The 24726-nt window shown below is 44.1% G+C and overlaps 1 protein-coding gene across 4 annotated transcripts in view; it reads left to right on the plus strand.

Annotated features, from left to right (window-relative positions):
* Positions 1 to 24726, plus strand: part of FAM114A1 (family with sequence similarity 114 member A1) — a 65640-nt gene that overhangs the window by 31317 nt on the left and 9597 nt on the right. For 3 of the 4 annotated variants that reach the window (XM_025887033.2, XM_025887034.2, XM_025887036.2), the window contains 7 exons: positions 863 to 976; positions 1095 to 1201; positions 3791 to 3925; positions 9705 to 9857; positions 16194 to 16317; positions 21935 to 22026; positions 23721 to 23879. In XM_025887033.2, coding sequence (XP_025742818.1) covers positions 863 to 976; positions 1095 to 1201; positions 3791 to 3925; positions 9705 to 9857; positions 16194 to 16317; positions 21935 to 22026; positions 23721 to 23879 — 884 coding nt within the window. Of the gene's footprint in view, positions 1 to 862; positions 977 to 1094; positions 1202 to 3790; positions 3926 to 9704; positions 9858 to 16193; positions 16318 to 21934; positions 22027 to 23720; positions 23880 to 24726 lie in introns of those variants that run through there. The other variant, XM_025887037.2, reaches the window with a different exon arrangement.

Here is a 24726-nt window from a genome sequence, read left to right on the forward strand (position 1 = left end):
TTAATATTGCTGCTGTCTTGGGTTTTACCAACCTGACAGTGCCTGGGTTCCTAGGGAAATCCTCCCCTTTCTCCCTGCAGACTAAGGGGGAGGTGAGAGCTGGGACAGTGGCACACCAGGCTATTTCTCCTTCAAGAACCCAAACAGCCACTTAGGACTCCCAGTAGACTATTAATTTTTGCGTTCAGTTTGGGAACTTGAGAAAAGCTACAGCTCATCGTGGGGGCCTCTGAGGAGAAAAAAAAAATTGCTCCAGAATAAAATGTAGACAAGACTATTTCTCTGCCAGGTGGGGGGGGGGGTTGTTTGTGTGTGTGGCAGGGGTGCTGGGATGAGGAGGTCAGCTCTGTGTTTACCAAATAGTTCTCGACTATGCTCTGTGCTGGGCTGCAGAGAATGTGGATATGCGGGCCCCGCTTGGATGCGGTAAAGCCAGTGTCCTTCATCCTGACTGTTAGTGCCTAGGACAACTGTCAGAGCCGTTGGGTGCCCCTCCTGGTTTTCTCACCGATTGGCCTTTTAATTTTGACCTATCAGCCCCAGACCTTGCACTCTCCGCCCCGAAAGAAGGACGAACCCTTTGGGAGAACATGATGAGCCTCACCTGATTTCAGTTCAACAAATATGAATTGAGGGTCTGTGACAGGCTAGGCCTGTAAGGAATCCAAAAATGAATGATGCATGCCTGTTTTGAGGAGTTTAAAAAAGAGTAAAGAGGATCCATCCACGCTGCTAACCGCCGCAGTCTCTTACAACCGGGGTGGACACCTACAGCTCAGTACAGCTCTGGAACATGAGCTATTGAATTGGCAGAGCAGGGGTTTCTATTGTTTTCCTGAACCATACTTTTATTTCCTGACAGGTCATGGATTGACAGCAGTCAAGGAAAAAGCAGGGGCCACCCTGCGGATTCATAGTGTAAATTCCAGCCCTGCTGAAGGGGCCCAACCTGATGCTGAAAATGGAGTCCCTCAGAGTGAGTGATGCATTTATTGGGGGGGCTTTTTGGACTTGGGCCGTATGTGCACAAATGGAAGCTTTCTAAGCTCAAATCAGCAGAATGAACTCTAAGAGGATGTTTTTCTCCCTACTAGCCCATGTGGCCACAGATCAGAGCTCTGGGGCAGAAAGCCCACCCACTTCTCCTGCATCCGGGTCTCGGGGCATGCTGTCAACCATCACCAACGTCGTTCAAAACACAGTGAGTCCTTAGCTGCTTCTCTGTTTTCCCTGTGTCTTCCAGCACCTCCTTTTGATATCAGTATTTACCAGTGACCCAGATACATTAGAGAAAAGATGGCCTCGCTCATAACTTTCGATTATGGTTTTGTTATGCTTTTTCTCCTCCAGAGTAGGCGTAACCTTGGCATCAAAACAATAAGGGCAAAAGATGTATATTTTATGTTTAAAAGAAAAGAGCTGCTTAGAAGGAATATTTTCAGTCTGATGTAACAGTGTCCTTTCCAACAGCTGCAAGGACAGACCAGCCTCTGGCTGGGGGAAGAGAGAGGGCTCTTTCTTAGAGCTGAGACAGCTGTTTTTCCTAGATGGTCTGTGTTTCTTAACCTTCAATTTGAAAATGATAAAACCATTCAGATTTAAAAAAAAAAAAAAAAGATGCTGGTAGGGAATTGGGAACAACATCCCAAGATGTTTCTGAAGTGTTTCCAGATAACTAAGACCAACATTCTTCCCCCATCCCTACCTCCCAATTCCTACTCTCCTAAAATAACCCTAAGTTTATCCCCCCAGCCCAGACCCCTTCCTGCCTCCTAAAGAAGTGTGTTATTGGCAACAACACACTGATGAATAATGAAAAAAGAGGGAGGCCCCCCCCCAACCGAGAAGACACAACTAGCTGGTCTTCAGTGACGAGAAGAAAAGGTTTATTTTCTGCCATGTAAAACCAACCAGCTAGTTTTTCTAGAAATATAGTTGCTATCCAACTTATTCATTCATTCATAAAAAAAAAAAAAAAAAGGTGATCAGCCCTCACTGTGGGGCAGGAGCTATGCTAGATGCTGGGCATATGCTGACAAACAAGAGGGCAGAACATTCTGGAAGACAGAGACAACTCGACAGGCAAGTACAAAGCATTGTGGGAAGAAGAGAAGGTGAGGGTATCTTACCCAGACTCTGGGGTCCGGGCATGCCAGAATTAGAAAATGCCAGCTCTTCTCCTGGTGACTTGAGGCCCTGTAGACTAAGTAGGGTGAATGGGAAGCAGCAAATGTGTCTGAGGAGTCGGATAGCATCGCAAGTCCAGTATGTCTACAGTGAGGGGTGGGTAGGCTCGGGCATGGGGAGGAGCTCCCTCAGTAGCCGTGGTTATGAGACTTGAGTTCCTCGTCTCCCTGAGACAATGCAGGGCACTCTGAGTTTGTCTTCAGCACCCCCATTTCTGGTCTGTGTTCACTTCTACCTTCTTTTTTTTTTTTTTTTAAGATTTTTTATTTATTTATTTGAGAGAGAGAGAATGAGAGATAGAGAGCACGAGAGGGAAGAGGGTCAGAGGGAGAAGCAGACTCCCCGCTGAGCAGGGAGCCCGATGTGGGACTCGATCCCGGGACTCCGGGACCATGACCTGAGCCGAAGGCAGTCGCTTAACCAACTGAGCCACCCAGGTGCCCTCGCTTCTACCTTCTGATACTTTCTTTTCCAAAGTTCCAGACACTCCCACCAGGTCCGCCCTTCATCGAAGTCCCTATATCCTTCCTTCTCCCATGTGATGTTTACCAAAGTAACCCCTCATAGGGTGTTAAAAGAAAATAAACCATATTAGGCAAAAATATACATTGCCGATATCCCCTAGTCCTTCCACAATATGTGTGTGTTAAAATGTGTTTTATAGTGTGACTGTTGATTGGCTCCCAAATCTGAAAACAAAGTCTAAATGTCCAAGATGGAAATGACGACTAAAGTATATTCAGTGAAGTCTAATATTGCTAATGAAGCAATAATTAAGAAGATTAGAAAATGTATATAGGCAATAATATAATACTAAAATATAATGTACATAAATTCATGTAAGGTGGAAAAAACACAGATGTATGCATAGTGTAATTGCAGTTGTGGAGTGGGAGTGTTTGTATAGAAGTTGCAAAGAAATGTAAGCCGTTCTATTTATATGAACAGTTTATATGAGTAAAGCTTGGTTGTTTTAATCTTTCTCTTTTAAGGAAAACAATGGCTGACAAGAGGATTTGCAGAAGGGTAACTGCATGATCGGACAGTTTCTAAAGCCAGTGGTCTATGGAAATCAACCTGTCTTATTTCATGAATATACTAATTATAGGCGGTTATTAGTAGTTTCTGAAAGTATGCAAGAGCCATCTGACACAGCCTGGGGGTCCTACACTCCAAGGCTCTAGATTAAAGAATTCACTAAATTGGCAAGAGTATTTGACATCTTAATAGACTGCTTCACATAATTCTGTTACTTGGGTTAACATTCTTTCAAACAAAAACAGTAGTGGAATCACCTATTAATTTTATGTCTTAGATACATATCTTTTCCTACACACAGAACCAGCAAAATTCGTCCCAAATATGCTTTGGTTTTTCCCAAGCACCCTTTTTAAATAATATCATCTGTCCTACAAATTATATGACATGTGCCCTTCCAAGGAAAAGAAAATAGGATGAAGTGGATATAAAGAAGACAGCTAATGAGAAAAAATTGTGACTTTTATTGATTTTAATATCTGAAAATGGTACCATCTAGGAGTTGCTGACTGCTGTGGAAAAGCAAAAGGCAAAAACTAATCTCATGCAATTATTTCATTGGCAGGGTAAAAGTGTCTTAACGGGTGGTCTTGATGCTCTGGAATTCATCGGTAAGAAAACCATGAATGTCCTTGCGGAGAGTGACCCAGGCTTTAAGCGGACCAAGACACTCATGGAGAGAACCGTTTCCTTATCACAGGTGGGATTATACACGTTTGCAATGCTTTCTTTCAGTCTGTAAAGTAAATGCATTTTTATGTATCTTTTTTAATAGGTATTTTCAAGCACATGACTTAAATTCAAATGACATAAGATTAGTAGAGAATGAAAATTGAGTTTCTAATGCACCTCTTTCCCCAGCCACTTGGTTTCTCATGGGAGACAAACACTGTTAACAGCTTCTTGTGGATACTCTCAGAATTATCATATAGCTACACATACGGATACATACATGGAGATACATACATACTTTCTCAGACCACTGGTAGTATACCCACCACACTCTTTTGTACCTTGCTTTATTCACTTAATAATTTCTTGAAGATGATTACATTTTTGCCATTTGTCTTAGTCCACACAAGCTGCTATAACCGAATACTATAGACTGGGCGTCTTACAAGCAACGAACACTGATTTCTCATAGCGCTGGAGGCTGGGAAGCCCAAAGTCAAAGGTGCTGGCAGATTCGGTGTCTGGTGGTGGCCCATTCCTGGTTCATAGACAGCTGTCTTTTTGCTGTGTCCTTACATAGTGGAAGAGGGAAGGAGCTCTGGGGGCCTTCTTTTATAAGGACACTAACCCCATTCATGAGGTCTCCACCCTTGACCTAATCCCCTCCCAAAGGCCCCACCTCCAAATACCATCACACCAGAGACTGGGTCTCAACATGTGAATTTTGGGGGTACACAGTGTTCAGTTTATAACACTATTGTACGTATTCCAGCTCTACCACGTTCTAGCCGTATGACCTTGAACAGGTTACTTAACCCCTCTATGCCCTGGTTTATCATCTGTACTGGGTATAACATCAGTACCTACCAATAGCTTTGATGTAAAGATTAAATGAGTTAGCATAGTACCCGGCTCTTAGCAAACACTCAGGAATGCCGGTTATTGTTGTTATTATTCTGTGTCCATATAATAGGTGGAAATGGCATTTCATTTGAATTTTAATTTACAGTGCTCTTACTATGGGCAAGGATGGGCTTCTCTTCTCACACTTCCAGTTTTAAAGTTTCCCAACCCTCCTTGAGAAATACGATACGAAGAATTGAATCTGTGGGCCACCTGGTAGAGCTCAGTTGGTAGAACATGCGACTCTTGATCTCGGGGTCATGAGTTCAAGCCCTCCATCGAGTGTAGAGCTTACTTAAAAAAAAAAAAAAGAATTTAATCTGTGTTTTGCTTATTTATAGTAGTCAGGTAAATTAAAAATACTATTTATCTTATTTTCCAAGTATAGAACGCTAATACTGAACTTGCTCTCTTAGATGGCACGTGCCCAATTCATGCACCGCAGTGCAAGCTGGCTCCATGTCCCCTTCCTCCCTCACGGTCAGATATACCGGGTCTGTCTTTGCCCTCCTGAAATCGGGAGCGGCGGATACGGCCCCGGGTTTTGTAAATTTCGTGGGCAGGACAAACATAGCTTCTCACAGCTCAGTACTAGGAAGCCACCGAGGAACTATTACTGACACCATGTGAGTGGCAGTTCCTGAAAAGCTTTGGTTTTAAGCTATTTCCCCTTGTCTCTTCCAGAGTAACCCTCATATAACCACTCTGCTATTATAGCTCGGGTCAGGACTTGGCAGGATCACCTAAACTACCACCCTACTGATCTTTAAAAAGAAAATAGAGGGACGCCTGGGTGGTTCAGTCAGTGAAGCATCTGCCATCAGCTCAGGTCATGATCTCAGGGTCCTGGGATCAAGCCCCCGTGTCTGGCTTCTTCCTCTGCCTCTGCGCCCCCAACTTGTGCTCTCTCTCTCTCTCTCTCACAAATAAATAAAATCTTTTTTAAAAAATCATTAAAAAAAGAAAATAGATTTATATTAATCAGGTAATTAATGCTAGATGTTGCAAAACAAAAGCAACACAGAAAAACCAACCCTCAAGGATCAGTGTGGCTAAGAACAGAAAAAAGTCTATCTTTTGCTCCTGTGATGTAAGCGTTCCTGTTCGGGGACTCTCCAGGCGGCTCTTTTCTGAGCCCGTATCCCGCGACTCTGCCGTCCTAAAACTCTTTACTTCTAGCCTCGTAGAGAGGGGAAGGTGAGATGGGGAGGACCAGGTGGGACAACTTAGAACTTTACCCTCATTCCTTTGGCCAAAATTTACCACACCTATCTATTACTTATCTGCCTAATTCAGCTCAGGGGGCTGGGAAATATAGTTTAGCCATGTGTCTAGGAGGAAAAGGATATTTGGTGAGCACGTAGGAATATTTTTGCCATGAGATTTCATATGTCTATAGAATTTCTAGATACATATATATCACATATATACATATATTGCATGTGTGTACATACAAGCATTCATATGCATACATATGTAAGTATATATGTAGGTATATAAATTTCATTCTGGTTAAGAAACTGATAATGTGGGGAAAATGTGACCAAGTACAGAAACTGGCTAATTCTACTCTTGTCTGAAATTTACACACCTCTAAAATGGAGAATTGGATCTGGTTAGGTTCCCAGATTACTGTAGGTTTGGGGCCACCTTCACAATTTGTATCAGCCTACTGCTAAAAAGTAAGGAGGAATGCTCATGGAAATATGTCACCCGAGAATCCACACTAGCCATCTGTAGTGTTTATTCTAATTACACATCAGAAAAGTGCAATGAGTATGGTACCCAACATTCGGGGGCACACTTGAGCATGGCACCTCTAATTCACATGGATCACCACAACACTACTAACTTCCTGCCACACAGTAACTTTTCATTCATTCATTCATTCATTCATTCATTCATTCATTCATTCCACAGACGCATTTTGAATGTCCCCTATGTGCCAGGCACTCTTCCAAGCACTTGAGATACATCAGTAGCCAAAATGGATAAAAATCCCTGCCCTTAAGGAGTTTCATTACAGTGAGGAGAGATAAACAAACCATCAACATTATCTAGTATTTTAAAAGATGATTGAGTGCTGTGGGAGAAAAAGAGCAGGAAGAAGGTATGTAGGAGTGAGGGGCAGGTTAGGTATTAAATTAGATTGTTGGGGGCGTGGCCTCATGGAGATGGATGATGACATTTGAGCAAATAATTTAAGGAGATGAGGGGCTTGACCATGCTGAAATCTGAGTGAAGCACATTCCATGCAGAAAGAGCAGCTCGTGCAAAGGCCCTGGGGCAGGAGTGTCTAGTGTGGACAAAGAACAAGGATGCTACATGGTGGGAGAGGAGTGAGCCGGGAGGAGAACTGTTGCAGATGAGGCTAGATTACTAATGCGGAGCAGGTCCTGGCAGATCCTGGAGGGCATTTGTAGAGACTTCAGGTTGTACTGTTAGTGAAATGGGGAAAACGTTACAGCATTTCGAAAAGAGGAGTGACAAAATCTGCCTGTAACAGGAGCACTCTAGTCACTGTGTTAAAAACAGACTGGGTATAGGGAGGGCCGAGGGCAGGGAGACCAGGTAGAGTGTGTACCAGCGCAGACTGTCCCGGGAACAGAGGCCAAGATGGCCTTAACACGCGAGGATTTTATTAGGGGAAGTGCTGAGCGAGAAAGTGGAGCCGGGAGGTAAGACAGCTGGGAGGGCTGTCAGACCAGGATGCACGGCTGACCCCAGGGATTGGGAGAGGGAGGAAGATGGGGTGAAAGCGTCCTAGGCTGCTGTGTCCTCTGAGGAAAGGCGGGCAGAGCCCTGGGACAGTCCTTCAGCTGCTCTCCCGGCACAGGTCTCCCCAGTGTCCCTGCCACACCGGTGATTCATCACGGGAGGCGTGGATTGCAAAGTACAGCTTCCGGGGCCCTTGGTCACTGATGCTGCAACTCTCACCGCCTCCTCAGGGGGCAAGTGCTGTTACCTAAGCAGGAGGACGTGGGGGCTCAGTGTGGAGCCCTGGAAGGGGGCGGTGAATGCTGATTCCAGGGATATTCTGAAGGTCAGCCCAGACTTCCTGATGGAGGGAACGTGGGGTGAGAGATAAGGAGGCAGCAAGAGCGACTCCACGGGTGTTGGCATGGACAGCTCAAAGGATGAAGCTGCTGTCCATTGACATAGGGAAATCTGTTGGGTTTTTCCTAATTCACACTAAATAACTATAGAAGCCCAAAATGTTCCTACACACACTCCCTGAACTTCTCCCGTGTTCTATCCCCGCGGCACGGGGTGGTTTCCGGACCCACAGGCGCAAGTCCCCAGAGCTACCCTTCTGTCGGGAAGAAGACTCCCACGCCACAACCACTCATTGCTGTTTCAGACCATCTCCTTTTCCTTTCCAGGTGGAAAATAGACCGACATCCTCTGGGAAGCCAGTTCTTCTTTAAGCAACTTTAATTTCTCTCTATCTTCTGAGTGAATCCGAATCACTCCAGAGCGACCTGCCCCATGGCCCCTCCGTTTCATCCCTTCCCCTCTGTTCCAAAGCACAAAGTTAGAGAAAGAAGTGGCTCTCGGGAAAGGAAGCAGTTTTGGTGTTACTTGGTTGTTTTGTTTTACCACCGCGGAGCCAGGAAGATCAGTGAGAATAGTTGGGTTTTATTGTAAGTGTTAAAAAATCCCCAGTGAGGGCGCCTGGGTGGCTCAGTTGGTTAAGCGACTGCCTTCGGCTCAGGTCATGATCCCGGAGTCCCGGGATCGAGTCCCGCATCGGGCTCCCTGCTCGGCGGGGAGTCTGCTTCTCCCTCTGACCCTCTTCCCTCTCGTGCTCTCTATCTCTCATTCTCTCTCTCTCAAATAAATAAAATCTTTAAAAAAAAAAAAATCCCCAGTGATCATTTGATGAAGTTGTTTTGAAAACTTTAAAATTCAGAGCTCGTGCATATGTAGTCTTAAAGACAGACAGAGGGGAGAATTCTGTTGGAAGCCCAGTGAGTTTTTGGCTAATGGCCTCAAGAACCCAGAAGGAGAAGGAGCTTGACTGTTTGATTAACACCCAGTAAAAACCACAGTCGTTCTTCCATGATCTTTCCCTTGTGAACTTGTGGCAGCCACTGTGTCTATGGTGCTTTCCAGAGATACTAAAGAACCCTATAAACATAATGCCCAGGAAACTTAATAAGGAATCAAATAAAAGATGCTTGGAATCACAGAAAGCAAGTGCAGGAAATTGGGAGTGACTGAGGCACTCGTGTTCCTTTTCTCTTTACGTAAGCAACAAAAAATAACTGGAGCAAAATGATCAACATGGAGAGGAGCTCCATTCCCAGTCATACTTCTCAGGAATTGATCAGCTGATATTCATATTTATACTGAGTATCTGACAAGGAACGCATTATGAGTTTATATTTTATGAATTTTTTTCATCGAAGATGGTTAAACCACACACATAAAATTTTTAAAATAACGTAACTCCGATCAAAGCAGACCAACCTGTGGCTACTCTGAGGTCTGGCTGGGTGCAGAAGTTGCAATGAACCCTATCACAACAGATTACACTTTCCCGGTGTACATCAATTTGCTCACTATAGAAAATTTGGGTGTTTCGGAAAATAAGAAAATTAATCACACACACACGGAAAACACTTCAGCAGAAACCGCTGTTCGTTCGGCTTCTGTTTTGCTTCTTTCCAATCCTCTTGCCGGGGGTAGAATTTTTGCTTTGTTGTGTACGTAGCGAACATGTAAGATTCGAAGGGTAATATTGTGTAAAAACTGTCAGTAGAATCAATGAAAGAATCATTTTGTTAGAAATGCCCAAGTGACACAAAGACAAAGCTAGTCCTCATCTCTCCCTACATCATGCAGAGGAAATGAGACTTTCAAGCCCACATCCAGGGCACAAACCTTGTGTGTTTCTGCAGATGTTAAGGGAAGCCAGGGAGAAAGAGAAGGAGAGACTGGCCCAGCAGCTGACGGCCGAGAGGACTGCCCACTATGGGATGCTGTTTGATGAGTATCAAGGTTTGTCGCACCTGGAAGCTCTGGAAATTCTATCCAACGAAAGCGAAAGCAAGGTATGTCTGCCCTGGTCACTTAAAATACCACGGTCACTAATGTGTTTTCCTACACACGAAAGAAACTGCAAAGTCTGCCATTAAAATATCTCATTTTTAGGGCCTCATTAGTACTGGGCTAAGGTCACAAATATTCTACAGCCTGATGACCTCCTCATGTGCCGTCTTACTTCCTCTCTGTCCTGTGCTAAGCTATTACCCTGCCCCAGCCCCAAGAGGGCCAGCAAAACAACAGTCCTCACGGCCCCCAGCTCCGGGGACAGAAGGCTGCTCAGAAACTTGGCTGTCAGGTTCCTGGCCCTGTGCCTCCCTTTGGCGATGTAGCACCCAGACCAGGGGTGCCCTACCAGGCCGGGCTGCCACTCCCACCCTGTGAAAACAAAGCAGCTGAGGTTTCTTCCAGACTGCAGGGTTTAAATGTGGTTGTAGGCGTTATACAGTGGTTTATTCACCCATTTGTTAAAATGCCTGGGCCACCAAAGGCAGGATCATCATACTGAGAGTTAAAGTTCTATTTGCGAATGTTCCTGAACAGAAACCTGGGAATTACCTGCCAGCCCCGCACATTCGCATTCCCCCACGGGAATCTCAAGAAGCAAAACAGAAATAGCAGACATCAGCAGGGTTTGGAGATTTTTTTTTTTTTTTAAAGGATCTATGTGGGAGGGTTATTGAGCCAATACTCCTATAGCCCTTTTATAGTCACTCTTCTAAGCAGTTTAAACCTATTGATTCATTTAATTGTACATACAGCTCTTTCGTGTGAAAGTCAGGCTGACTGTACTCCGGGGTGTATTTCCGGTGGATCCCACAGGGCAGCACCCTCGGAACCTCCTGGGTGAGGCTCTGGGTCATCTCAGTAACACTGGCTGGAGAGAAGCAGGCCCTCCGATGCGAAGAGGGGGTTGGAAGTGAGCTTTAGAACGGAGAAGTGATTCTTGACTCTCTCTCGGCCACAACCTCTAAGTTAGGACTCTGAGGGGGTTGAGACATTCCGGATGCCCACCTAGATGGGGAAAAATGGCCTCTGCTGGGTAACAGGCCACCAAGAACCAAAGAGGATGGAAATGCCCCTCCCTCCAGGTGCTCGAGTTACATGTTACTATCTGTATTTATTTCCTCTTGTTGTTCTCCATGAGCCATCACGGAGAGTCTTCTGGTGAAACTGTGAAAGGGTGATTTTTTTAAAAAAAGCAAAATCGTGCCTCATATACAGATACAAAATGAACATGAATTAAATAATTTATTTAACCCCCTTATTACATGAAGGAACCAAGCAAATGTTGTAACTGGTTCAAGGGAAAAAGCCAACACCCACATTTGTATGGAGTAAAGCAATTTTGAAATGAACGTGCAAATGGGCATAAACCTGTTTCTCCCACAGGAGGGGAGGTTGGCCCTCTGCTAGACAATCTATTCACCTGTCTCTAGACAAGAATTATTTTGCACTGTTATCAGCAAGCTACAATCTAAAGAGCTGTGAAATTGCTCCCGTAGACTCAGAATCAAATAATCTGGTAATGTATGCTCTAGAAAATGCAGTTTTCCACAGCAGCACAAATTGTTCCTATAAAAGCTGGGTTTTGAATCAGCCATTACGTGATCAAATACCACTCAGTAGCTGTATGATTTTGGACCCATCTCACTTCAATCTATCTATGAAATGGGAATAACAATAATAAAACCTACCTCGTAGGAGTATTAATTAAACGAGATAATCCATGTGAAGCCAGTTGCAGCTCGCTTAATACATAAGTACTCAATAAATGTTAGCTGCCTTTTTATACATGTATTTATATGCATATATGTCGACATTTTATTTTTACATGTATTTTTATGTTATATGTGTGTGTTATTATTAAAAACATGACAGGGATGCTTGACCCTTAAGGTTATCATGGTGTAGAGAGAGTCTACTCTGGTGGGTTTCATTGCAGGTCTCAGCTGTGAGAGTCCCAGGTCCCTAGAAAAGAGCCCCAAAGGACCGATGTTGCTAGGAAGGGGATTTGGTCCCTGGAGGAAATGCAAACATTTCCCTCTGTTTGCGCACTGCTCCTATAAGCTCTGCTTTCTCCCTGCCCCCCCCCCGCCCCGCCTCGCCTAGAGATTTTTTTTTTTTTAAGATTTTATTTATTTACTTGACAGAGGACACAGCGAGAGAGGGAACACAAGCAGGGGGAGTGGGAGAGGGAGAAGCAGGCTTCCCGCCGAGCAGGGAGCCCGATGGGGGGGCTCGATCCCAGGATCCTGGGATCATGACCTGAGCCGAAGGCAGCCGCTTAACGACTGAGCCACCCAGGTGCGCCGTCGTCCCCCCCCCCCCGCCCCGCCTAGAGATTTTTATAGTAGTATTCAGGGTAAGGAATGCAGAATGTTTTCATGGATTAGTATCGATAGTTACTGGGTGCTGTAATAAACAAATCCTAAAAACATATGGGTCAAAATCAGTAGGAGTTGTCCTCATTTGTATAATAGTCCAAGATGGGAGTGCCTGGTCATCAGGCAGCTTTCCTGCTTTAGGGATTCAGCGGCCAGACTCTGTCCATCTTAGGGCTCCACTAGACCCATCCTGATGTTCACAGGCCTCTGGCAAGAATACAAATGTCAGATTTAGCAAATGAAAACACAGGATGACAAGTGAAACTTCAACTTTTGATAAACAATGGATACTTTTTTAGTATAAATATGTCCTGTGCAATATTTGGGACATACCCTCATACTAAGAAAATATTATTTATTTAGAATTCAAATTTAACTAGACCTCGTATACATACCAAATATTTAAAAGTTAAAGGACTTTTGGGGCACTTGGGTGGCTCAGTCAGTTAAGCGTCTGCCTTCGACTCAGGTCGTGATCCTGGGGTCCTGCGATCGAGCCCCACGTTGGGCTCCCAGCTCGGCGGGGAGCCTGCTTCTCCCTCTCCCACTCCCCCTGCTTATGCTCATGTGCTGTCAAATAAATAAAATCTCAAAAAAAAAAAGTTAAAGGACTTTTGAAACAAACTGTTGAAGAAAATATATTCTGTCATCCTACCTCAACAAACATACTTTTATAACAACTTTGAAAACCAGGTTCCCATTCAGAATTCTCAAATCCCTCCCGGGTCCCACCACCCGCCTGCCTGCTCTCGTCCGTTTATTTCCAGCTATCTCTCCCTTCAAGAAGCTTTCTGTGCACATGTGAGCGTGCCCTGGTTCAAGCTGTACCTGCTGCCCTCCAAACAGCTAAGAGGTGGATGGTCCCAGCACAAGGAGCACAGCCTGGATAAGAGATCCATACAGGCTGTGGAAGGGAAACTTTAGTAACTTTAGTACCTAGAGAGTGGTCTGGAAGGGGGAGTGTGGGCTCTGTGTGGGCACACCCCTTTGGCCCTGTGGACTCCCCTGGGTCTGAGTATTGGCTGTCACCATCCTCTAGGGCCTCCTTGTCGTCTTTATGCTACCAGCATAAAGACAGAGAGTGTAGAGCGTACACTCCCATTTTTAGAAAAATATTTATTTTTAGAGAGAAAGAGCATGAGCAGGAAGGGCAGAGGGAGAGGAAGTGAGAACCCCAAGCAAGCTCCCCACTCACGGAGCCTGTCATGGGGCTCGATTTCACGACCCTGAGATCATGACCTAAGCCAAAACCAAGAATCGGACGCTCAACCGATGCACCACCCAGGTGCCCCCACTCCCATTTTTTAAGAGCTTTGACCCAGAAATGATACACATCACCTCTGTTGACATTTCGTTGGCTAAAACTTTGACACATTGCACAGAAATATAAGGAATTACTATCATGACTATTCTATTAGATGGATTCTAGGATGGCAACAGGCATGGCAACGTGGTATACTATAAATCTTAAGAAAAAAACCTGATAATTTTTATTGCTATTATACTCAATAGCTAACAAAAACAGTAAACAAGAATCTTCAAAATGCACCCCACACTCCCTTTCAGGAAAAAGATTGACAAGGCAGACTGTCTACCCTTGTGTTTCCAACAACACTTTGCACAGTGCCAAGCATATAGTCAGCATTCTATGAATATTTATTGAGGAGTGCATGATTATTTATTACTAGATTGAAGTAAAGATTCATTGCTCATCACCTTGGCATAATGGAAAGAACTAGGAGGAAGCAAAAGCATGCTTTATACCCAAAGCATAAAACCCAGTGCCTTCCCTCCCAGAGGCTGGCTACCCTCCAGGAGCCATGGGGAAACCATAATGTCTCACACGTGTGTATACATTTTCACTCGCGTTGTGCTCAAGCCCATGGATTCAATAATTACCTTTTAATTTTACTCTTAGAAAACTGTTTAGAAGATATATCTAAAGTGTAGGAATCTGCTGTGGGTCTGTCTAGGACCCTGAGGCCTAGTCATGAGTGTATGAGCTGGAAAAAAGGCTCTGAAAAGGTTAGAGCAAAAAGGCGTGCTGGCAGCCATCATGCAGGGTGCATTTCCTTCCACCTGCCGAACTCTCTAGCTAATGAGTTTTGTGTTCATGACTTCCTGCTGAGCTTCTCCCCAGCCTCCTTGCCAATTGCATTATACCCTGGTGATATGCATTATGATTTTTAGGAAAATGGTGCCCTGGCATCCCTGATGCTCGCTCTGACTCTCACTTATCCTGGCATGTGAATCTACTACCATAATGAATATTAAAACACATTCATAAAGGCATTGTGGCGCTTCTAGGGGCTTTCCCTCCAGAGCAAGTGTTTGACCTGCAGACTGAAAACATGAAAACCTTACTACTTTATATCCTTACTTCATTTTTTTTTTCCAGAAAAGAAACCATTCGCTCATTTATTTAACAATAGTGATTGAGTAGCTTCCATTATGTCGCACTCTACTTTCGGCCTATATTTTATTATTTTTTCTTTTCTTTTTTTTTAAAGATTTTATTTATTCATTTGACAGAGAATTAGCAAGAGCAGGAACACAAGCAGGGGGAGTGGGAGAGGGAGAAGCAGGCTTCCCACTGAGCAGGGAGCCCGATGCGGAGCTCAGCTCGATCCCAGGACCCTGGGATCATGACCTGAGCCGAAGGCAGACGCTTAACAGCTGAGCCACCCAGGTGGCCCGTCTCTTTCTTTTTTAAATTCAATTAGCCAACCTATAGTACATCATTAGTTTCAGATGTAGAGGTCAGTAATTCATCAGTTGCATATAACACCCAGTGCTCATCACATCACGTGCGCTCCTTCATGCCCATTGCCCAGTTACCCCATCCCCCCACCCACCTCCCCCCTACTTCATTTTTTACATGGTTCTCCATGCACTTTGGCCATTTTGGAAATTCAAATCAGTCTTCAGATTTGCAGAGGATGACTGGCCATGTGTGCAGGCAATTTTCAAGTGTTTACCCAGGACAGGTTCAAAAGAGGGCCTCTGAAGACAATGAGCAGGGAGGATATCAGTTCAAGCATCATCCTCTGTGAGCTCTCCCCGCCCACCCTCTTGCCTCCCTAAGGGGGACTGAAGTTCCCTCCCTGGTGCCCCACTGCCACTCTCTTCACACCTGTCATGGCTGTTAGCCATCAACCTGGGCCTCCCTCCTCCAGCCTGCAACATCTCTGAGAAAAACGCATCTCGTGTGTTTTTGTAACCCCGGTTCAATAACCCACATCTAGCAAGTATATATGTATATCTGTATGTGTAAAACACTTCTTTATGGGCTTATGTGTATATGTATTATATATATTAATATTCTTATATATGTTAACATACATAATATATATGTAATTTCTTGACCTTCATTACACTTTTTTTAAGTTTATTTTTTTAAATAATCTCTACACCCACCGTGGGGCTCGAACTTACGACCCCAAGATCGAGATCTCATGTTCTTCTGCCAGAGCTGGCCAGGCGCCCCTACAAGTACTTTTAAGTATATTATTTAATTGAACCCTCAAAATAACCTTACACGGTAGATGCTATTCGCCCTCATTTTCCCAGGGGCACACAATTCATCAGTGAGGGGCTCATAGAATTCAGAGTTGACAGCACCTGTGTTTTTGCCCACGAGGCTAGAAGGGCTACCGCCACGACTCATTTAGCTTCTGCTGTTTGCACCTGTGTAGTTACTTTGCTGTTTCATTTACCTCACAAAGGATCACAATGAAGTGTGGGTCTCACTTCAAAATTTAAAAAACTGAGGCCCAGGGAGCTTCTTCTGTAACTCACCCAAAGTCGCACAGTTCGTAGGCAGTAAGTCCAGCGTTCATCCCGGCCTTGCCCCCCGCACCACCAAATCACCTCAGTCCTGGGAGCCCTGGCGACAGCTGTACATAAACGTGATTAACGGGAAAAGATGACAGTTGTGTGACCCATTTCTTTTTTCAGGTTCAGTCATTTTTAGTATCACTCGACGGAGAGAAGCTGGAACTCTTAAAAAACGACCTGATTTCCATTAAAGACATCTTTGCAGCCAAAGAATTCGAGAATGAAGAGAATCAAGAAGAACAAGGTAAAGGAAAATCATCAGTTAAAGAGCAAAACAAGCGGTTATTACAGACAGCCCTTTGAATGGGGAATTATTTCATTCAAGAGCTCCTCCTCCTCACTTCCAAAACACTCTGTGCACCTGCTCTCATGACAGGAGCTGACCACAGTGATCTATAGTCCTCTCTCCGGGTGGGCACTCCTGCGGGAGGCATTTTTTTTTTTTAAGATTTTATTTATTTGACAGAGACACAGCGAGAGAGGGAACACAAGCAGGGGGAGTGGGAGAGGGAGAAGCAGGCTTCCCGCTGAGCGGGGAGCCCGATGCGGGGCTCGATCCCAGAACCCTGGGATCATGACCTGAGCCGAAGGCAAACGCTTGACGACTGAGCCACCCAGGCGCCCCTGTGAGGGGCGAGCAAGAAACACGGATGTGCAAAGGAGCCAAGAACACAGTGCGCTCAGCACGGCCCTGATGACTAGAGTTCATGCCCTGGTATCTTAATTGTTTATCTGCATGCGGTGGACAGGTCTCTCAATGGATTTCTCTTCATATTTTTCTTATTATATTTAATTTATACGCTTAGGAGTTAAGGTGTATTTGTAAGTGGCCTGCCCTCCATCTAGAAAGTGCAATCGGGGAGAGGGAGGATGTGTCAGGTTGTCAATCACTGAACTGAGCCAGGTGCACGCTCCTGATAATCCTCCAGCCAGCCAAAGACAGGACCCCCAAGGAGATGAGGACCTGTTTTGTGCGAAGCAAGTCTTCCCTGAGAGGGGAAAAAAGAGTTTTCAAAGTGAGACATGCTTACGGATTACTTTAGGGGCACCTAGGTGGCTCAGTTGGCTAAGCGTCTGCCTTCAGCTCAGGTCATGATCCCGAGGTCCTGGGATGGAGCCCCATGTGGGCTCCCTGCTCAGTGGGGAGTCTGCTTCTCCTTCTCCCTCTGCCCCTCCCCCCAATTTGTTCCCTCACTCTCAAATAAATAAAATATTTAAGAAAAAATATCGAGGGCAATTAAAAGAGTCACTTTATGTTGCCCATTAATTAGGAGCAGAATATAGCAAAACATTTGCTGTTGTACATGGAGAGTGATTTCTTACCGATATCATCACGTAGCCGTGCAACCACCGTTGTTCGGGTGATGCTGACACACAAGGCTGGCTTCTCCTATCTCAAAGGTCCATTTGAAACATTTTCACCACTAGCTGGCTGCATGGCCCAGAACAAGTTATATAACCTTTCTGAAACTCATTATCTACACCTGTAAAATGGAGACACGGATACATATCTCCAAGGGCTATTTGTGAGGCTCAAATTAGATAATGTATGTAAAGATATATTTTACAGAGCTTGGCACACAGAACTGCTCAAGAATGTTCTCCGGTATTGTTAAAGTACTAAAACAATGCTGGGGAAATAGTAAAGGTACAATAAACTGTAGCTTTTATTTATGATTGTACTTGTTATCACCCACACACAGAGTAGTGATCATGCACATTCATCCCATCGAGTAGCTGGAAGTGTTTTCTGCCCAGGTGTGCTGCATACCTTTAATCAAAGCTCAAACACGAGGGCCAAGTGCTTCAGCCTCAATGCCCAGGGCAAAATTATTCTAGGCATTTGCAAACTGTTATTTAAATACCATCTCCTGCTTTATCACCCATACTGACCTTATGTGCCTTCAGTTTAATGAGATTTATGCTCATTGCATCAAAATAGAAGACTCAATTTATACTGAAGAATAGAAAGAGGCCAATAGCAAAGAGGCTATTGGAGAACGATGTTTTTGAGCATTTGTGTGTTTCTGCAAGAGTCATGAAGGAGGACAGCCTTGTCTCTGTTTTAATAATGAGAAACTAAGACACCAGCTGTCAGAGTTCATACAGGTAGTATTATGAGCCCAAGATGAACCAATTTCCAGAGTAACGATCGCCCAAAAAGATCCAGGTTATTTCTCTTTGGTTTCATGATGCCAAAGGTAGACCTTGATCCTACAGGGTGTATCATTCAGAAAGGATAAAAAGAAGATCCCAGATTCCTCCTAACATCAAAGCAGTAGTGTTGCCAGTGCAAGTTAAAGCAGTATGCATCCCCAACTAGCACAATTTCTTAGAGAGGAACCTTGATTCAATACTATCAAATGGAAAATGTTACTACATACGATGTGTTCCAGTCTTAATATAGAACTTCAGTAAACTGGGATTTTTTTTTCATATGACCAAAAAATATATATATATGAAGTCCTGAGCTGCATGCTTAAGAAATAGTAGATTTGTCTCTCCTTAAGTGACAGAACCCTGTTATCTCCCATAACATATCCATTTTCCCATAGGGCATCTCCAGATTATCAAAACACTATTAATTTGAATTAATTTAATAAATAAATGTCAAACACGTAAAGAAAAACTGGGAGAAAATAGCAGGGTTGTCATTAAATCAATCCAATTGTGATGGAGCATGACAACTCCATAGAAGTGGAGGGATTATCTAAATGCTATAAAGAGGAATCTCATCAGTGGGGGTGAGCAGAGAAGCCAGGAGGAAAACTGGGAGAAACCAGAGCATTTCATCCATTTTTTTTTTCTTGTAAGCATTTACATTCCTAAAAGCCTCTTAACACCTAAGTAATTCATTTGCAAGTCTTGGAAAAATGTAACAGTCATTTTTAGATAAACTCAACCTTGGGCTCCTCTGCATTTGATAGCGTTAGCTAATGATTTGCATGTTTGTCTTTCCAGCGGCGTGTAATTTTATCACACTGCCATGGGTCTCTAATTTGGTTTACCACTGTAGTGAAGGGGTTTTAAAAGGCTATTTTCTATTTGAATTGCCTTGGTGAAGATCTGGACCATATGTACGAACCAAGCGCTGTCGTAATAGGTATTCTTTGTGGCAACATTATTTATCATCTGTTTTTATCCGCTTCCATTTTTTTGTGACTTTTTTCCCCTAAAATATGTGCTAAAAGTTATTGGTGTCCTTTTCTGTTTTCTAGAACAAATGCACATTTAAAAGCTGAAGCTAGGGGTGCCTGGGTGGCTCAATTGGTTAAGCGTCTGCCTTCGGCTCAGGTCATGGTCCCGGGGTCCCAGGATCGAGTCCCACACTGGGCTCCCTGCTCTGTGGGAAGCCTGCTTCTCCCTCTGCCTCCCCCATTCCCTCCACTTGTGCTCCCTGGCTCTATCTCTCTGTCAAATAAATAAATAAAATCTTTTAAAAATAAAAAATAAAAAATAAAAACTGGAGCTACACAAAGTACTTATATCCTAATTTAGGAGTGATGATTCCCAGATACTTTTAATCTCCCTATGGCTATATCTTTGTAGCCCATAACAGTATAGTTAGATAAAACTTTAGTGTTTACAAAACACTTTTACATTTGTTATATTATTTGATCCTTACAGCAACGCTACAGCTGAAATGGTGGTTTTTATTTTATTTTTTAAAGATTTTATTTATTTGAATAAGGGCACAAGCAGGGTGGGAAGGGCAGAGGGAGAGGGAGAAGCAGGCTCCCTGCTGAGCAGGGAGTGAGATTTAGGGCTGGATCCCAGGACCCTGGGATCATGACCCAAGCCGAAGGCAGTTGCTTAACCAACTGAGCCACCCAGGTGCCCCAACGGGTGGGTTTTATTATCCTAAATTACAGGAGAGCATGGAAGCTAAGAAGACCCATGACTAGCCCCAGGCCACAGATTCTCTGAATGCAGGAGCTGGGGTAAAACCCACACCTGCCACAACTAAGTCCGGGGCTCTTTCTGCCCTGCAACACTGCCACATACAAAATAAGAAGGACCAGGTAATTTGGGAACAAGACCTTGTCGATGCCGCCCAGATGTGTCCCTACCCCCTCTTACTTTGCCCACCTAGAGAGGATAAGACCAAGACCTCTGCCCAGCAGAGAGAGAATCTCAACTTTGTCTCTCTCTCTTTCTCTCTGACTCTCTAGCTCTCCATCTCCCCTTTCATGCAAGTAGGCATTAGCTAGGCTAGGTTCAGGTATCACCTCCTCCAGGAAGCCTTCTCAACACCCCTCTGAGGACAAGATTAGGTACTGCAAAAGCCTCCTCACTCAGCGCACTTACCTCTTTGGGTTATAGGCACACACCTCCCTGCCCCTGCTGCGACCACGCTGCCTCCCTGCTGTCCCTGAGCAAGCCGGGCACATTCCCTCCCGGACTCTGCGTTGGCTGGACATCTCTTCCTGCACCCGATCTGGTGTTGCTCACCCCTCTCCTCCTTCAGGTCATTACTCAAATGGCTCCTTGTCAGTTACCCTCTTGCTCCCCGACCCCCAGCCGGCCCTGTGCCTCTGCCTTGGTTTATACTTCTCCATAAAACTCATCATCCGACATATATGTTTAACTTCTCTAATCTGTTTATTAATCTGTCTCTCCCCTGAGAATATGTAGATTCTAGGTGATAATAAAATGATGAAGCCAAATATTGTGAACACCTACAGGTTACCCTGGCTATCTTCACGAGCTGCTAATTAGCCATTTTGTCTGTAAAACAGGAAAGGGCACATACACACAAGTGTTAAATACAGTTTTTCTCACATGGCTTAGTTTTCCCTGAAGCTACTGCCTTCACCCACTGACGTAAGCCAGAGTATTTTCAGATGGTGTAATCAGGGCAGATTAATGATGCTTTTATTCCTCCCCAAACTGGTGGTAAACCCATTGTGGAATCAATTCTTTAGCACTTAGAAACTTTAAAATGGTTTCAACCCATAGATATAAATGAGAAAAAGAAGATTGTAACTTTTAAAAATCTCTCTTTATTGCCCACCAATGATATGTTTATTTTTATTTGAGGATATATTATGCATAACATGATACATGTGATATATATATTATTCTATAAGACATAATTTATCAACAAACTAATAAATACTTATTTAATAAATACAATAAATAAATAATATTTATTAATAAATACTAAGTATTTATTAAACACTTATGTTCCAGGCACTGTCTTAGATACTCTGGAATCAGGAATGAGTAGAAACAAATAGCATGTCTGTCCTTAGGTAGCTCCCATTCTGGAACGAAGAATATTAAGAAGTATTATAGGACCAATAGGTGTCCTTGGAAACCTTGGGACATCTCTCCAGAGATACAGTGTCGTTACATCGGATAGTGTATGGCCCATGGAGACCAGTTCTGCTTGCTTAGCACGGTGGCTCTGTGGACATAAAAGGGTGTCCTGGGTATTATTAGGGTTGCAATGCTAAGCACAACAATACTCCAGGTCATAAATACAGTGTTGTCCAGGTCTTCTAGACCTGAGATACAGCATTCATTTGTTCATTCAGTCGCTCCTTTCAACAAATAGCTACTGATCACCTATAGTTGTGAGCAAGACAGATACGTCCCTCCCTGTCCTCATGTTGCCTTCAGGCCAGCCTGGGGGCACCCCAGCTAGAACTTCGAGCAACAAGGCTTGGGCAGCCCCTCACACAGCAGCAGCTGGTTGCCTGACTGTCGTGCTTGTAAGCCAGGGGTTGGGGAGTGGGGGGCTGCTGCAGCCCCCCCACTTTGACTCTGACTGCAGGCTGTAAGGTCAGGGGAGCTGCCACATTTTGAAGGACGAAAAATAAATCATGCTTCTTACTTCTGTCATTTTCTATTTCCAGCCTTAGAAGAAAAGGGAGAAGAATTTGCTAGCATGCTTACAGAACTTCTCTTTGAATTACATGTTGCAGCCACGCCTGACAAACTCAATAAGGTCAGCGCTGTCTATGTCGGAGTTTTTATTGTTGCTGTTCTTTTTAAAGGTATTGGTTGTAAAATTCAAGTGATCCACCTGAAATGGAAAAACCCCAAGCCCCAAATGGCACATGAGGGGAGGAGAGTGTGAGGCCGGTAATTAAGCTCCCAGGAGGCCACACGATGAAATGTGTTGGGAGAGAACATGCAAGACTGTGCCATGCTAAGACCTGCATTTTAGTTGCAACTTAACTAGTAATTACCCTGTGACCTTGATCAAGTCACTTCTCCTCAAGACAGAACTGTATATCGGAGCAGTGGGTACCTTCCGCACAGGGGAAGGCCAAGGGGTGCAGAATCACCAAAGGGCTTTTTCAAATTCCATCTCCCCTACCCCCGCTGGGGCGATGTGCCGGAATCAGGCAGAGAGAAGCCCGTCAGCCCAGTCAGCCACGCACCTCCCCCCACCCACCCCGAATGCCGGTGCCACATGGTGTCCAAGAACGATCCAGCTTTATCACTCTGGCTTCTTCTAACTCTATGTTTTGCAAGTTAGTATAAGGTCTTGCTGTGGAGTTTCTTAATGAGGACACTCATGATTAATTACTTAAAACTGTGTTATTTTTCCCATTCGCTCACTCTCTTTTTCTCCCCCTTCTCTTTAGCAAGCAGTAGGGAACGCAGGCCCTCACTTATCAAGGTGGGTGAGGAAAGGACAGGTTGAAGCAGTGAGGGGGAGATGTGAGTAATTTCTTTATCTCAGATAGAGGTCAGCGATCCTGACAGGTCAGTGACTCGAACACAGTGGGAAATTGCCTCATTCATCTCTGTGTAGCACCTGCCCCTGCTTAGGGAGAGAGAGAGAGAGAGTGTGTATGTGTGGGGGGTGCCTCCAAGGTCCCACTGGCTTATTGACAAAGTCAGGTGAGCTTTAAAAGGAGAAGCAAGTTTAACATAAACCCAGATACAACTTGCACTTAAGCAAACAGCTTTTAAACTATAATGATAAAAGCTGGGTGAGGCTGCCCTTTCTAAATTCAGGGAATAACAGGTAGGGAAGGGAGGTCGTTCTGCTTGGTCAAGTTAGCCATAATTCTTTCCGGCCACAGGTTGCTCCACCTGCACTCATGTGAAATTAAACTAGTCACAGAGCAGCCCCGGATCTTCAACAACAGCTCCCATCCTCCCCTGGTGTGACTGGGCAAGAGCTGAGCCATCCTTCATCCTCCCTGCGTCATACGTTATTAGGTTCATGAAACATTAAGGGCTTCATGAGACATATCAAATGAGGAAATTTGCTTTAGCAATGACCCTGGCTAAATCTCTCGCCTATATATATATAAAAAGTACTGTTATTCTCTTATAGTTGGTCATGAAAAGTGAAAAATATACTATCACTCTTTCAAGGTGACTGTCATTTTCATTCTTACCCGTGTATCATTTTACAGTGCTCTTTAAAAACGTCCTGCAGTGTTCTCTCCATCCTTCCTTTCTGTTCTGGCCCCTTGCCTTACTTTATATTCACCAGAAAGCACCAACAAGGTGTTTTTAAGGAGACTGAGGAATTACCCATCAATGTTTTGAATGCAGAGAGAACCACCCGGGAAGGTGGAGGGCAACGTTATTCTAGTCTTGGGATTGGAATGTCTTAGTCTCCAGATTTGAATAACAAAAGCGTTGCTTTGGTTGGGCCGGGTGGGGGGCGCTTCACAGGCCATGAAGAAAGCTCATGACTGGGTAGAAGAAGATCAGACTACGTTGTCCATAAATATGGCGGAAGAGTTGGAGAACACTACAGAGGAAGAAAAGGAAGAGAAACCAGAAAATCCCGTAGGAGACAAGAAGGAAGAAAGGAGAACTAAGACAGTTGAGGTAAATGTATTTATTTAATAAATTCAGGTTGGCCACCTGAGGAGCAGTAATAGGACTTTAATTTTATTAGCAGCTCAATTTCGAGTGAGGAGAAACCAATTCATTTTCATTTGCGCCGTTTTAACAGCACAGAAATATGAAGATTAATGTGACAAATACTAAAATTTTTCAATGCCAGGACAATTCGCGACTTAGCATAGATATTGTCGTTTTTCTCCAGAGCTTTATGATGATAATTTAAAGGAAAAAAGATCTTTAAGAACATTGTTGATTTATCATTAGGATAAAATTCCATCTGATATGCAAATTTGTAACTATAAAATGTCTTTATGCCCCATAAACTAATGAGGTAATTGAAGCTTTTTTCCAAAAAAATTTTCCCGGCCACAGTTTTTATTCTGTAGTTTAATAAATTTATGTGTGCATAATTTATAGCCTGCCTGTGTTCAAAAATGAGTTTGCCATAACTTCATTTTTTACACTGAATTTTCATTTTAGAGAAAGTAACTTTTTTTTTCTTTAAGATTTTATTTATTTGTGAGGGAAAGAGGCTGATGGGAGGGAGGAGGGAGAGAGAATCTGAAGCAGACTCTGAGCTGAGTGCAGGGCCCGATGAGGGGCTCGATCCCACAACTGCAAGATTGTGACCTGATCCGAAACCAAGAGTTGGATGCTAAACCGACTGAGCCACCCAGACGCCCAAGAAAGTAACTTTTTAAACTCAGTCACTGTAAAGAGAAATAGCCATTGAGGTTTATTTATTCAGTTGCCTTTCCACAAGCATTTTTGAACCCCTGCCTGGTGTGTGCCCAGAATTGCCCTGAGAACTAGGGACACAGCTGTAAGG

The sequence above is a fragment of the Callorhinus ursinus genome, unplaced genomic scaffold (genome assembly GCF_003265705.2).
Source record: "Callorhinus ursinus isolate GAN/ISIS: 27379988/994484 unplaced genomic scaffold, GSC_fseal_2.0 scaffold4, whole genome shotgun sequence".
NCBI lineage: Eukaryota > Metazoa > Chordata > Mammalia > Carnivora > Otariidae > Callorhinus > Callorhinus ursinus.